The sequence below is a fragment of the Crocuta crocuta genome, unplaced genomic scaffold, assembly GCF_008692635.1.
Source record: "Crocuta crocuta isolate KB4526 unplaced genomic scaffold, BGI_CrCroc_1.0 scaffold409, whole genome shotgun sequence".
Classification (NCBI taxonomy): domain Eukaryota; kingdom Metazoa; phylum Chordata; class Mammalia; order Carnivora; family Hyaenidae; genus Crocuta; species Crocuta crocuta.
The window spans coordinates 2,213,551-2,228,559 of NW_027528006.1; the positions used below are offsets into that span (position 1 = coordinate 2,213,551).

General features: G+C 37.4%; 1 protein-coding gene across 1 annotated transcript in view; it reads left to right on the forward strand.

Annotated features, from left to right (window-relative positions):
- HCN1 (hyperpolarization activated cyclic nucleotide gated potassium channel 1) overlaps positions 1–6,610 on the forward strand; it is a gene marked incomplete at its 5' end in the record, with an annotated part of 379,261 nt that extends 372,651 nt beyond the window's left edge. The window contains 2 exons of the mRNA XM_077752889.1: positions 63–227; positions 3,878–6,610. Coding sequence (XP_077609015.1) covers positions 63–227; positions 3,878–4,761 — 1,049 coding nt within the window. The remainder of the gene's footprint in view (positions 1–62; positions 228–3,877) is intronic.
- Between the last annotated feature and the right edge of the window lie 8,399 nt (positions 6,611–15,009).

The following is a 15,009-nucleotide window of genomic DNA, read 5'->3' on the forward strand; positions in this document are numbered from 1 at the left end:
TGTAGGTCTCAGTGGCCTTGGAAAGAAAATGACAAACAAATCTTTCTTTCTTGTTTTTATAGAGATTTGCTTGCTTACCAAGGGACGCCGCACTGCCAGTGTTCGAGCTGATACATATTGTCGTCTTTATTCACTATCCGTGGACAATTTCAATGAGGTCCTGGAGGAATATCCAATGATGAGGAGAGCCTTTGAGACGGTTGCCATTGACCGACTAGATCGGATAGGTATTCTCTTCAGTTTTACTATCTTTTCCTTGAACAATTAGGTTATACTCTAGTGGACTGATATATGTTTGCAATCATAAGTCCTAAATGCTATCATAGGTTGCCTTTTAATTAGCATAGAAATAGCAGTTAGCTCTAGCCCTATTTCTACTATATAACTATCTCTTCTAAGTATTCTGGTTTATTTAATCATCTCTGTTTTTACTAGCTGTTCAGTCTGATTTCCCCAGTGATGCCAATACAATTTGAATCTTCAGGTAAAAAACAATGATAAAATTTTAGGTAGCACTAAAATAGAACTAAAATTATAATATGAGTCTACATTACAAACCAAATTTTGCTACAAGGTTTTTGAAAAAGTTTTATTTATCCACTTTACATTTTTATCTTTGTATTGAGAATTGAAAACTTGTACATTTTAATTGTCTCAGTAGAAGCTTCTTCAATTGTTTGTAATACAGACTCAAACAAGAAAAGCCTTGATAGAAATGTCCTACATAGATGCTTTATTTTGTAAACATCGACTTATTTTAAAGTCTTCTCTGCTCTCAAATAAGAATATATAAATTATACTTTACTAGTTATACTAGTTTAAAGGTATGGATAATTGCTATAGTAAAGTAACATTAGATTGGCTTGCTACTAGCTTCCTAAGATATGCTGGAACATTCTGATATGGATAATTGCTATAGTAAAGTTAGATCAGATTGGCTTGCTATTAGCTTCTGGAACATTCTGATGCTGGAACATTCTGGTATCAGAAGGTGATACTCTCTACACCTAAATCCTCTTCCCCCACCCTACCCTGCCCTGTCCCTGCTTCACTCTACTCAATTTTCATAACCTCAGTATAGATATCATTTCCCTGTAGAAATCTCCCCTGACTTCCTACCGCTACTAGGCTGAGTATCCTAGGTATGTTCTCCCATCCTCGCCTAGGAATTTCCTCCATCACAATACCGCCTTTGTTATTATAATTGCTCCAACAATGCTAAGATTTGTGAAGGTAGAGGTCATGTCTAATTCACTATTCCATTCACAGTAACTAGTACACAATGAATATTCTTGAAGAGAGGTGATAGGGGAGGGATGAAGGAATCGATGATCTCAAAGGAGATGGGGTTGGGATCACTTAGAAGTACACAAGTCCATCATTCTTATTAAAGGTAAGGATTTTTGATGGATGTAGTCTTATGTCAGCTTTTCCTCTGCACATTATATCTTTCTTTCCTTCTATATAAGTGGGATGACAGAGGCATAAGAGTCTGAAATTAGATTAGAAGAAGTAAAGGCAGTATTTGGACATTATCATTAGACAAAACGCCCATATTAGAAATTCATATTGACAACTTAGACAGGTAACAGGACATGGCATGGAGAGAAAGTGCCCATAAAAGTGGGTATTCCTGAAAGCATCTTTACTTCATTTGAAAATAACCTCTTCCTGGTATGTGACTGCTCATGGTAGAACTAGAGACTAATATCTGAGCACATGAGTTTTTTCCTAAGCCAGCTAGACATCTTTAAAGAAAGCAATAAAATCACGATATTTTAATAGAGAACTTCCGTTAATCTGTTACAGTTTCACTTTCTCACTCATTCCAACTAATTTTCATAAGAAAGTTTGCAATCAATAATACAGGCAATAAAATTTCTAATAAGCACCAAGCAGTTGCAGTTTTGATCCTTATAAAATCCCAATAGTACATTAAAAAGTATATTTCTCTATAAGTTCACAGATATTAATATTACAAAATGTTGACTATTCACATGATCACAAAGAAATATTTTTCCTGTTCCATTGTGTGGCATTTGCTTATAAATGTACACCATATGTACTTAAGGCAATATGCCAAATAAGCATTATATTTATTACTAATATAGGAGTTTTTGTTCTTTAGAAAATTAGAACAATTCTGTAAGGAGGGACAAGCGTTTATTTTGGCAGTCTTTTAAAATGATAGTTTTCTAGGGGCGCCTGGGTGGCTTAGTCGGTTAAGCGTCCGACTTTTGCTTAGGTCATGATCTCGCAGTTCGTGGGTTCGAGCCCCGCGTCGGGCTCTGTGCTGACTGCCAGCTCAGAGCCTGGAGCCTGTTTCAGCCTGTGACTCCCTCTCTCTCTGACCCTCCCCTGCTCACGCTGTCTCTCTCTCTCTCTCTCCTAAAAATAAATAAAACATTAAAAAAAAATTTAAAATGATAGTTTTCTAGCAGCCAAGTAAATTATAACATACATTTCCATTAAAGAATATTCCTTCTAAATCTAACTTTATTCAGCAATATTGGACATGGATTTACTGTTATGCTATTTATCTGGGTATTATTTTATCAGTGATGTCACCAAAAGTCCCTGATTTTCCCCTCTTTCATCAACCTCATTTTGATTCTATTGATATTCTGCCAGAGAGTGTCTCCTTCCTGCAAAGCACCCCCGAAGACAATGGCAGGAAGGAGAGGTAATGCTTATCGAGCCTGACATACACCGTGCCCCTTAATCCTCACAGAAACCTTTAGGAAAAGGAAAGACTATGAAGTGGTTCTCAGTGTGGCTGTGCATAAAAATTCTTTGAGGAAATTTGCTTTTAAAGTACCAAAATCCAGCCCCCATGTCTGGCTCTTCTGATTTACTTGGCAGGGTACAGATGACATTCAGTATTTTCTAAAGCTCCAGAGATGAGAAAACTATGAATGTATGGTGGAGGGTCACTAGTAGAGGGCACTCGTTAAAAGCAAAGGACTTGCCACAGTGCCCCTTAAACTTGCACGTGAGACTCACCTAAGGATCTCAGTAAAACGCAGCATCTTGTTCAGCCAGTAGGTTGGGGCTTGAGAGACAGCATTTCTAGAGAGCACTACGCACATGACACAGATGCATCTGGTTTGTTGTCCGTGGTAAGGATCTACAACCAGATCAGCTGTGACTTGTTGATCATGTTTTCTTGGACACTGTTCTTAACCTTCCTGTATCCCATTCTCCGTTTGGGTGAAATAACATTATAAACACAGCTACCTCCCGGAGTTGAAGATTAGATAAAATAAATCGACCTAGGGGTGCCTGGGTGGCTCAGTTGGTTAAGCATCCGACTTCAGCTCAGGTCATGATCTCACAGTTTGTGGGTTCGAGCCCCACATCGGGCTCTGTGCTGATGGCTCAGCCTGTTTCAGATTCTGTGTCTCCCTCTCTCTCTGCCCCTTCCCCACTCATTCTCTGTCTCTCAAAACTGAATAAATGCTAAAAAAAATGTTTATCGACCTAAAGCCTTGTGTAGAGTACCTGTCATAGGGTGCGTGTCTATTGTCCCTTCCTGGCAAAGTAGCTTTAAACCGAAGTTTTGCTTCAAGACCCATCCTGATCCAAATGCCCTTTCTTTTGCCAGTCTTCAAAGCATTCTTCATGTCAGATATCTCCCTCTCTTCTGTAAGATGGTTTTTGCCAAATTACAGACTTCTCAACTTGACTTGCATAGAAGGTAAGATTTCCCAGAGAGATACAGGAAGCGCCAAGGGCAGGAGCCATCTTTTTGTTTGGGTCTAAAGGCCAGTACTCTAGGAAACACTGGCACACTCCTATTGTCAAAGGCCACTCTCACTTGGGCCTGTCGTCTGTCATTTGTAGGCTTTCTAAGTGACTCTCTTTCTTTTGCTGCCAGGAAAGAAAAATTCCATTCTTCTCCAAAAATTCCAGAAGGATCTGAACACCGGCGTTTTCAACAATCAGGAGAACGAGATCCTGAAGCAGATTGTGAAACATGACCGGGAGATGGTGCAGGCTATCGCTCCCATCAATTACCCCCAAATGACAGCCCTGAATTCCACCTCTTCCACCACGACTCCGACCTCCCGCATGAGGACACAGTCTCCGCCGGTGTACACAGCGACCAGCCTGTCCCACAGCAACCTGCATTCCCCCAGTCCCAGCCCACAGACCCCCCAGCCGTCAGCCATCCTATCACCCTGCTCCTACACCACTGCGGTGTGCAGCCCGCCGGTACAGAGCCCGCTGGCCACTCGAACTTTCCACTACGCCTCCCCCACTGCCTCGCAGCTGTCGCTCACGCAGCAGCAGCAGCAGCAGCAGCTCCAGCCGCCCCAGCCCCCGCAGCCCCCGCAGCAGCCCCCGCAGCCCCAGACGCCCGGCAGCTCCACGCCCAAGAACGACGTGCACAGGAGCACCCAGGCGCTCCACAACACCAGCCTGACCCGGGAGGTCAGGCCCCTGTCGGCCTCGCAGCCCTCGCTTCCCCATGAGGTTTCCACTCTCATTTCCAGACCTCATCCCACTGTGGGCGAGTCCCTGGCCTCCATCCCTCAGCCCGTGGCAGCTGTTCACGGCCCGGGCCTCCAGGCAGGGGCCCGGGGCACTGTCCCTCAGCGAGTCACCCTGTTCCGACAGATGTCATCGGGCGCCATTCCCCCTCACCGAGGAGCCCCTCCCGCGCCCCCTCCACCAGCAGCAGCTCTTCCGAGAGAGGCTTCCTCAGTCTTAACTACAGACCCAGAGGCGGAAAAGCCACGATTTGCTTCAAATTTATGATCCCTGCTGATTGTCAAAGCAGAAAGAAAGACTCAAACTGAGAATGGTCTCAGAAATTATTTTCTTCTATCTCCTGATAGATTCCTATAGCCTACAATGAAGAGATATTTTAGACAGCTCTGGCCTACATGCAAAATGTAAAATATATAAATATATATCTACTATTCAATATCTAACTAAATTCCCAAGAGAAGTTCAAAAGACCTGTTTAGCATTCAGTGTTATATGTCTTCCTTTCTTTAAATCATTAAAGGATTTAAAATGTTGTTGTAAGATCATTTATTTTTAACCAACTTTTACTGAATTCCTTTGATATATGTATTTCTCTATTTTATGAAGAGTTCTTGGATTCAATGGAAACAAAACTCTGGTTTTAAAAAGGCAACTCAAGTGAGCTACCGAATAGCACCAACCAAATCTTCTTTCATTAGCTGTGTCTCTGCATCTAAATTGTTAATCATGAATTATGGAGGATTAAATGGCAAATCCCACTTTATAGATCTAAATTGTATTTTGGTGCTTTCAATTTTGAATTCGGTTAGAACACGTGGTGTGCCCGGCCACAGTAGGAGACGAGCATCGTGGCTGTTCGGAGTGTCTCTAACCTCAAACGCCTCCATTGATCTTTCAGAAAGCTGAGGGGATATTTGTCTTCATGTGTTATTGGACTTTTACCAAGACTCAATAAATGTTAGTTGTAAATAACTTTTTCAACCCAAATAAAAATAGCTATTCTGTGCTGTATGAAGGTAAAAGTCATCACTTAAGAATTTAGTTTTATTGCTTCACTTCAAAACTTAGAGTTTTAAATTTTACAAAACCTAATTGTGACAGTTATTCAACTGCAATGCAATGGCTTGAAACCTACAATATTATTTTAACCTGCAATGTTTTATGCAAAATTGTATGCTCAATTCTACAAATTGCTTGTATTACACCAAAAATCATTATTTTTCTTCCTTCTTGCCATAATCAAGCATCTGAAAATAGTCCCTGCATGCTTTTTGGAAAAACAAAATAGGTTCAGATCAGTCACTGTAGGGAGAGGCTTACAGTATTTCTTATTTCTAGAAACGTATAACCATTCATTAATTGCTATCTTAAAATTCCTATAAGGCTGACTTGGATCTCTGACTTAAGTCTAGAAGTGAGGTTTTCACTTTCATTTAATATTCTTACTCTTATTTAAATAATGATTTGTAAACCACAGCTTGATTTGGAGTTGCCAGTGTGTTCTGTGTCTTCACTGTTGGTAGGTGGTAGTTAACCCTGGTGTTAATTTAAATAACTAAATACACTATAGCACCATGTCTGTTTGGGAACACACACTTGTTCTATGTATATTGTAATAAAATGGTTAGTAAATCTTAAGGCATGTGGTGACTAACATAGCCCTTAGGTAGGAGGTTTGTTATTTTGAATGTGCTGGAAAATGTATGGACGTGATGACAGAAAGCAGGGGGCAAACTGAATGTGAGCATTGTTTGTGTGTTCGTCTGTTTCCTTAACTCTCCATGATCTGTGAACATCTGCTTCTTCTCAAAGAAGTCCCTTAGTAATTATTTGTGCCTAATGCATCCCACGAATGTGGTGGATGACTGGAACACAATTGGAAGATTCCTAATAACCGACTTCTGTAAATAACCCAAGAGAATGACCTGAAGTGGAGGTCTTCAGTATCTTTGACACTGGCGATACATTAAAGAAGAACTTAACAAAGATCACACGTGAAATGGGGCAGGGCCTCCAGACAGACTTGAGGACAGAAAACAAAACATAGCAAAAACTCTAAAATGGATCCATGCTGCCTGTTATGCCTTTTACGAATATAATATCTATAATACCAAAATGAGTTCTTATGTTTAATTTCTAACAGATCCCAGCTTGTGTGAAAGTACCCAACAATGCTAGTCGATGTAATGTTGTCATTAACATGCTGGTGACATCTGATGGTGGGTCAGGAGTGGTGTAAGAAGGGGATTGTTCAGTCTACCTAGATCCTATGGGAAAGCTGCAAGACCATTTACATATCAGTACAAAACTCCTTTATTTTATTAAAATATTGAGAATTCACTTCAATTTATTAAGATCATGTATTGGTCCTTTAAATTATTAAAGGTTTACATTTGATAGCACCAATGGGTTTGGTAGTGAAATATTTTTATATGTATAAATTTTTGGTTTTTTATTTTGAGCACTATTGGGAAACAGAAGCAAAATTGAACTGCATGGTCTTTCAGTGCAACCATAAAATTTTTATTCACTTTGTAACAGAATGGACAAAAACACACTAAGGTTTATATGTTAAACTAATAAAATGGTACAGGGTAAATTATATACATATATATGTATGAATATATATGCTTAGATTAAGAAAACAAATTGACTCACATTCCTGTAATATAAAAGTCCATTGCTAGTTGAAAAGTGACCTCTTTTCTCTGTACATAGTTAAGCCCGTAAGTATGGAGTTTTAATCTGTACAGAAAGAAATGTATTATTGAAAAGATTGGTCTTTCTGCGGCTGGGAAAATAGTAGAATAGCTGATTCTTACAACAACTGTATGATCAGGGATGAATTAGAGTATTTCTTTTGTCTTTGCTCAAAGCCATACATATATAAATATATATAAAGATTATTAATAAATTCAACAGAAAATAAACTAAAATCATGAATATTTTATTTTATCAATATACTCTAATCAAACATTTTGTTTTATTAACGAGTGCAGAGTTGCCTCTTTCTACCTTTACAACGTAAGATTTCCAAGAGGGCTTATACTTGATAGTCATTATAAAATTAATCATAGATACTCTATGACTATAGAGAAGAATGTAAATAGAACACGGGTTTTCCAGTTATCCCTGTGTTTTACCGCTTCCTTATGGTACCAGTTGAAGGTTTCTTTAATTCTTTGCTCTGTACCTCCTTCACATGTGGCTGTGGTCCAGTTCCAAAACACGGCCATTTCTGTGCTATTAGATTTAGAGGTGAAAGAAAATCACCTTATAATTTATTATACAAACCTATTTTATGATAACCTTGGGCCTTGCAAGGGCTTTCGATAGTCACAGAACCTCCCTGTTCAAGTGGGTTTTGAATCAGACTTCAAAGGCTAACATAGAGTTTATTGCATTGAGTGAAGGATTCTTTGAAAACTGAAAGGATAAATGGCAAGAATGGTGATAGACTCTATTCAGCAAATAAATAGCTTGTCTCCAGGTCTCAGTGACCACTCCATGAGTGAAGGATTCCCTGATAGATGCCGTCCCACTTTTAAAAGGTGGCTATTTTCCACTGATAAACTTAAATGAGCATAACATCTGCAGGACACTACAAAGTACACAGTCAAGTTAGAATAATTCCTAAAGAACTTGGGTTACATAAAGAATAGGATGTGTTTTAAGTGTTAGATGTTATTATTTCAAATCCTGAATTATTTATACTTTAAAATGGAAGCGATCTCCATCATCTTGCAGGCTTAGTTTTAAAGTCTCCATTCCGTCTTTTTAAATTGAAGGGTTTATATTTGTTAATCTTATAATTTTACTATGCTACTTTGCTTTTATGCATTTTACTCTCATAATTTACAACGTTAAGTTGTTTGAACAAGAATTTATCTTCCTTATGCCTCTATCCTTCTAGAACATATGCCATAAAACCTGGGTCTGGTTATTTTGTTCCTATACACTACACCTGGCAAAATTTTATCACATTCTCTACCTATTTGAAAACTGCTTTTTCTGTGCAATACAAAAGAAATGCGGTCCTTATGGAATCACTGGAGGCTGAGCATCAATGGCTATATTGAGTCCTGAAAGTAATGGTCAAAAATTTAAGCAAGTGTGACTGGCTGCTTGCACTGAATTGCTAGCTCTGTTTTACAACTTTAATATATCCTTTTCCAGGGTAATAAGATGAAGAATAAAGAAGAGTTGCTATTGTATTCAGGGGTAAGAATACGTGCTACGGGCCCTGGAAAGCAGTGACTTTCTTAAGCAATTTTGATTCTGTCCTTTTTAAAAATGGCATCTATTTTTTATACACTGGCCAACAGTGAAATCAATCATGAAGAGAACTCCTGCTTTTAAAAGGGAACAAAGAAAGTATAAATTATTTTGCCGAAATTCATTAAGGATGTAGAAGCAAATCCAGCCAGAAGATCCATATTCCTCCTCCTCCTGTTTTGGAGTTTTTGACCAAAGGCAACCTTCCTTCCTTTCCCAGGGATAATTAACATTTCTGTTAATATGTATCGTTTTGTTCTTCATCATTTTCTCTAGAGCTTTAGGGCATGAAAAGCTTGAGCCTTTCTATATAGGAAAATTTTCATGGCATATTCACAAATCTATTACAAGACAATGATAATTTTATTACAGTCTTTTAGAAGAAAATATTGGCAATTTTGTAATACCTGGCTGCTCCTCAGTTTTGGATACTCTCCCAGAGAAATCATTGTCCCCTTTTCCCCAAAATCAAACACGTTCTCTCACTGCCACTGGACAATCAGATAAGATCATCTCCCTAAGAAAAGCCAGCACAAGGGTCACATGAGTGAGGCCCCTTGCATGAAATTCAAAGTGCCAAAAATCTCAATAATCAAAGCAAATAATATTTTAATGCCATTTTTTAAAAAGTCAAAATTAAGCTAACAAGCATTAATGAACCAATTGGCATGATCTTAAACAAAGACAAGATCCAACCCCAGACTTTCATGGCCCCCTGCCTAAGTTACCTCACTCCTTTCTACCCGCTACCTATTGAGACTTTGATGGGACAGAAAGGGTTCTGAAGGTTTTCTGTGGTAGAAGCTTTGCCCTTATTTGTCCTATCACACCTTGAGAATCTTCCCACGGCTGTATTAAAAGACCCTGTACCTAAGGTCTGGATTTGTTTCCAAGAGTAATGCCCTAAATCCCAGAGAAAGAATTAACCTTTACTGACAAAGGAAACCTGTTTTTCTAAAACAGGGATGTTCTTCACAAAGCAGTTGATTGAGCCCATCGGCAGCTTAGTGCAGTCGGCCAATATCAGGCTGGAGAAGAGCAGAAACTGAATGAGAAATACTGCTTTTAAACCTTTTAAAGAGCTTTTACTATCAGGCCAGTGGTTTTACAGTTTTATGCATTATCTTCTTAATTTTGTGAAATCAAGATTTCCTGTTTGGGTGGATACCTGTTGAAATGTGTGTTTTACCAAGGTGACAGGAAAAGTCATTTGTGACACCAAATGGGACATGATATTTGCAATTCCACAGAGCCCTTTGGAGAGGCTGGGTCCTAAGGAAAGTCCTAGGTCTGCTGAACAGGACTCTGGGGAGGAGAAGCTGAAATGGAAATTGCTTGGCTCAAGACAAAGCATGGCAGGGCTGGAGGATAATTTGAGAATATGAGAGTTAGAACCTGTATGAATAGAAAGGAGTGATAGAATGGTTTGGATTAACACTCCATAGAGTCACCTAATCTTACTGGAGGCATTACGCCTCGAAGACTGACAAATTTATTTATTTCTTTTTCCAAATAGTTTATTGTCAAATTGGTTTCCATATAACACCCAGTGCTCATCCCCACAAGTGTCCTCCTCCATGCCCATCACCCCCCTCCCCCCCACACCCATCAGTCCTCAGTTTGTTCNAGAAGACTGACAAATTAAAAAAAAAAAAAAAAAGATTGACAAAGATGGATACTCTTTGGAGCTATTTCATTCCTAATGTAGAATCAATAGCCATTTATTACCAAAGGGGAACATCTCTTCATTTTTTAAATTGTAAATGTTTAAATAACAACATTTGAGCAAGGAATAGGATTATTTATTCAATTGAATGCGTCTGAGTAAATATAATTGCTCCAAAGGTAAGGCTTATTTCATGCTTTCGTTAGATTTAGATAATTAAGTACAAGTAATGCAAAGTTATTGCACATGTTTTTAATAGTAAAGCAATTTTACAAAAAGGATACAAATTGTTTTCTTGCCAGGCTAATCATATCTTTCCACAGAGAAAATTTAGATTTGTAGAGGCCAAGATCTTTTTTAAACAAATGTTTAGCTTCTCTTAAATTTATGAGGCTTCTCAGACATAGGAAATGTATTTTTGAAAGAAGAAAGAATATAACTCAGAAAAGTTTGAAAGACTCAAAAAAAGTTTGCCAAACTTATTCTCATTTGTTTCTTGTGATGTATTTGTCCAAAGCCTTAGTTTCAAAGCATTTCAAAATAAAAGCTGTTTGCCTAACTATTCTCTAAGATCTATTACCAACCTAACATACTACAATTCTATTGAAAATGTGCAGTTCTGAATTGCTCAAAGTATGATATCTGATATCTAACATAATGAAGTATTTTAACTGAGAAATACTAAATAATATTTTATAGTTAGATAAGGCTTGTATACACTATGTAGCATGAATTTCCTTATATCTCCATACCAAAGATCAAGGTATATTAACTACATTGGCTTGTTAACAAACATATTAAAAGATCCAAGTATTATTGTCCTCCTTGCAGTAATTGTCTTAGAATGCTAAACACATATCCAAAAATTACTCACATGAATCAAATACACTTGACTCCCCCAGCAATTCAGAACAGCCTTCAGGCCCCTCAGTGAATTGATATGAATATTCTCAACAGTGGTTTGTCTCAGTTAATACTAGATCCCATTTTGGGAGTTAGCCAAAACTCACTTGAAGCCCTATCATCTTGAAGAGCAAATGCTCTAGTTTAGCATCACTATTTGCAATAAAAAACAAAATGTGATTGTTTTCATGTGTGGCTCATAAATTGTGTCTGAAGTCCTTCTAAACATGTTCCAAAAGCCTCTCTCTCTCTCTCTCTCTCTCTCTCTCATTCTCTCTCCCTCATTCCCTTTCTCTCATATATATATGTTTTCCCAAATTCAAACTCTCAAGAATCTAAAGATCTGTGATATGTACTTATAAAGGTCTAATAATTTTATAGCCTTATATCTACCCTAAGTTATTTTTACTCTCACAGAAGAACAATGATCAAAGCCATCAATGTGGGCTTGTTTTGCATAGTTATTTTTAAGTGAGTGATTATTTACATGTGACATTCTACATTTCTATGAATAAATGACATTGACTTTTAATTTCTCCCACACGTGAAACTCAGATAACTTCTTAAAATGGTACCTGTAATCAGAGTTTAGTCTTTCTGAAGCTATGTCATTCTTCTCCTTCGCATGAGCTACATAAGCAGAATCTTTTGCATGATTTTAACTGATTCAAGCTATGAATGTTGGCAAGTTTTGAGACTGTAGTTAGTTTGTTTTGTTCAAACATTTTCTCAGCTAAATTGATTATAAACATATGTCAAAGCTTTAGTTTAAACTTGACAAAAGGGTTCTAAGTAAGTAAGATTCTTTGGTTTGACCATCATCTTTTAAGAAAATTACTGGTTAAAAAGTATTAGCTTCTTTATAAATCAGAATATTAGTTGAGTAAGGAAATATTCTCAGTAGAAATCTTAATTTCTTAAAAGTCTGTCAGAAAATTGCTCAAGCATTTTATCATGAATGTTAACTACTTTCCAAACAGCCCAGAAATATGCCCCAGCAAAAGTTCTGGCCCTAAGTAGGTTTGAAAAATACCTTTTTCTTCTAAGTTGTAATGTACATTGTAGGAGAATAAAAGATAAACTTGTTCTGCACACATTTTTAAGTGACTTCAATATCTACCTAAGGAATTTAGTTTATATCTGCAAAATGTTAGGTGTCTGCAATCTAAAGTAATCTCTGCCTATGGTCTCGAGCACAACACATTTCTTAAAACATACGTATTTTTGATGGTAAAAAAAAAAACTTGCTAAGTTTCTTTCAAGAGCAGCTGTGACATTTCTATAGGTGTTATTATCTCCAAATTACAAAGTATTTGACAGACTCAAAGGCTCAGGTTATATAAGGAGAGGAGACCATGGTTTTGGAAATTTTGAAATTTTATTTTAGGTCGGAGGGCAAGATAAATTTCAAGGATTGACACCAGCCAAAAACAAAGACACAGCAACATCTCAGTTTTTAAACTGTCCTAGCTTAATCTTTTATATGTAAACAAGGCTTCCATCTGCCCACCTCATCAGACTTAACAGGAATTATTTCAGGATCCACAGGGGCTACAAACCCTTGGGTTCACATGGAAACAAGCTTTGCTGACAGTACACATTGGAAGAGCAATTCAAGTGTTGTGCATGGAAAGAGAGAAAATGATACCAAAGGAGAGCAAATATATAACTGAAAAGAGCTTTAAATATTCATTGTGATAATAAGGAGTGTCACAGTATTAGCTCTAAAGAACAAAAGGGAGTCTGGCATTGAAGAGTTTATGAAGGGTTTTTTAGAATATATAATACAGGATTTGGTTTCTTATAAAGGGGCTGATTTTGATCATCACTTAATTCCGATTCTCTCTTCTTACTTCCCTTCTGGCATGTCTTTATAGCGTCCTCAGTCTCTTTAAAGATGTATTTTACAGGCCTTTCTTAACAATGTATTTAATAATCCCCCTATTTGTTTTGACAAATCCTCTCAAATAATTGTATGCTTTTGTTTATAGTGGAGCTAAAAACCCATGCCTTAAGCAAAGATATGCATTTCAAAGGAAGTCACAAAATCTTCATAAATAACAAATTTTTTAAATGAGGGAGAGCCAGGGGTTTATAATAACAATGGAAATGCAAAGGTGGAAGAAGAAGCCACAGGTTACAGGAACTCCGGTTCAAGATGCTAGAACTATAGGACACTCGAGGAAGGAGGAAGGTGCTGGAAAACGTGACCTTTCTTTGCTTGTGCTTCAGAACTAATACAGATAAGAAGTTACTTCTTATGCATAACACATTAACAATAACATCACAATACATCCTGGGCACCTCCCTTTCAGAAGAATATGACCATTTTGGAGAGAGGAACTAAGAATGTGAAAAGGCCTAATAATGCCTATTCAGAATAAAAAACCAAAGGCAGCTTTCAACCCAGAGGGAAGCAAACCTACTCATGGACAAAGAGTGGCTCAGCAGGAAGGAAATTGTGAGGTGAACAGGGAGGGTTCCTGCTGCTACCGGGCACACTCAACAGTGAGCAGTTGTCAAATGTTTCCAGGACTTAAACATAGGAAGTCCATGAATACTGTGCATTCACACAAAACTGCACCCTGCCAAAGATATATGCCTTTTCATGTACTTACAATAGCAGAACTCTTTACGTAAAGAATCTAGTCTACAATCTAGTAGGTACCAATCCTTAGAGTGTGGATTTGTCTGAGGAAAATTAGAAACTTTTAAAATAGTTCTGATATAACTGTATACCAGTATTCATACATTGCTTTTTTTATTATTTTACTACAAATACCTTTTTATTAGGTTTCATTTACATGACATGTAAGGCATAACATATTATTTTTTAAAATTTGATTCTGTAATTGGGTAATGGAGCTATTATAAGATATTAGTTATAAAAAGGAGACACTGGTAGGGTTAGGAACCCTTGTCTTAAATGCTGATGTGCTAGGGATTCGTGCTGCACTGTCCATAGTAGACTTACCGCTGAACAGATATCATAATTTTTATATGATAGTACATTTTATAATAGAAGATAAATATTGGGGGTTAGGAAGAATTAAAGGGAGTAAGAAGAGGCAGTAGTAGCAAGGAAAAAAAATCATTAAATTGATTTGAAAAGAGCAAAGTATACTCTATTTTCCTACAGGCTTGCCATCAGATTTATAAAATTTAAAATGCAGAATATAGTTATTAAAAATTACTAAAAGTAGAAAGAATATGGGTCTTATTTTGCAATAGTTAATTAGTTAATCTTGCAGATTTCCCAGATGGTGGCTGATTCCTTGAATAGCCAAAGAAGTCACCTGGATGGTAACACCTGAAAAAAGCGTATTGGTCTTTTTATCCGTGATATTTTCCCCATGTTGTGTGAAATTTCTGCTATTTAATTGCCATTAGTTGTGTGCATAATTTAGGGGAATCTACTTAATTCATCAAATTCATCTTTTGAGCACCTATGGTGTGGCAAGGCATGTTCTAGACAACATGAATATGACACAAGAAGGGCACAAATCTGTGCCTTCATGCAGCTTAAATCATTCTGAGAAGAAATACATAATAAATAAAGAAATGTAAAATAATTCACACGGTGAAAAGAGCTGTGAAGGAAAGCAATGCAGAGAAGAGAGAAGGGAATATCAAGAATAGGAAATGGAGACGATTTGCTGTTTAAGTAGCAT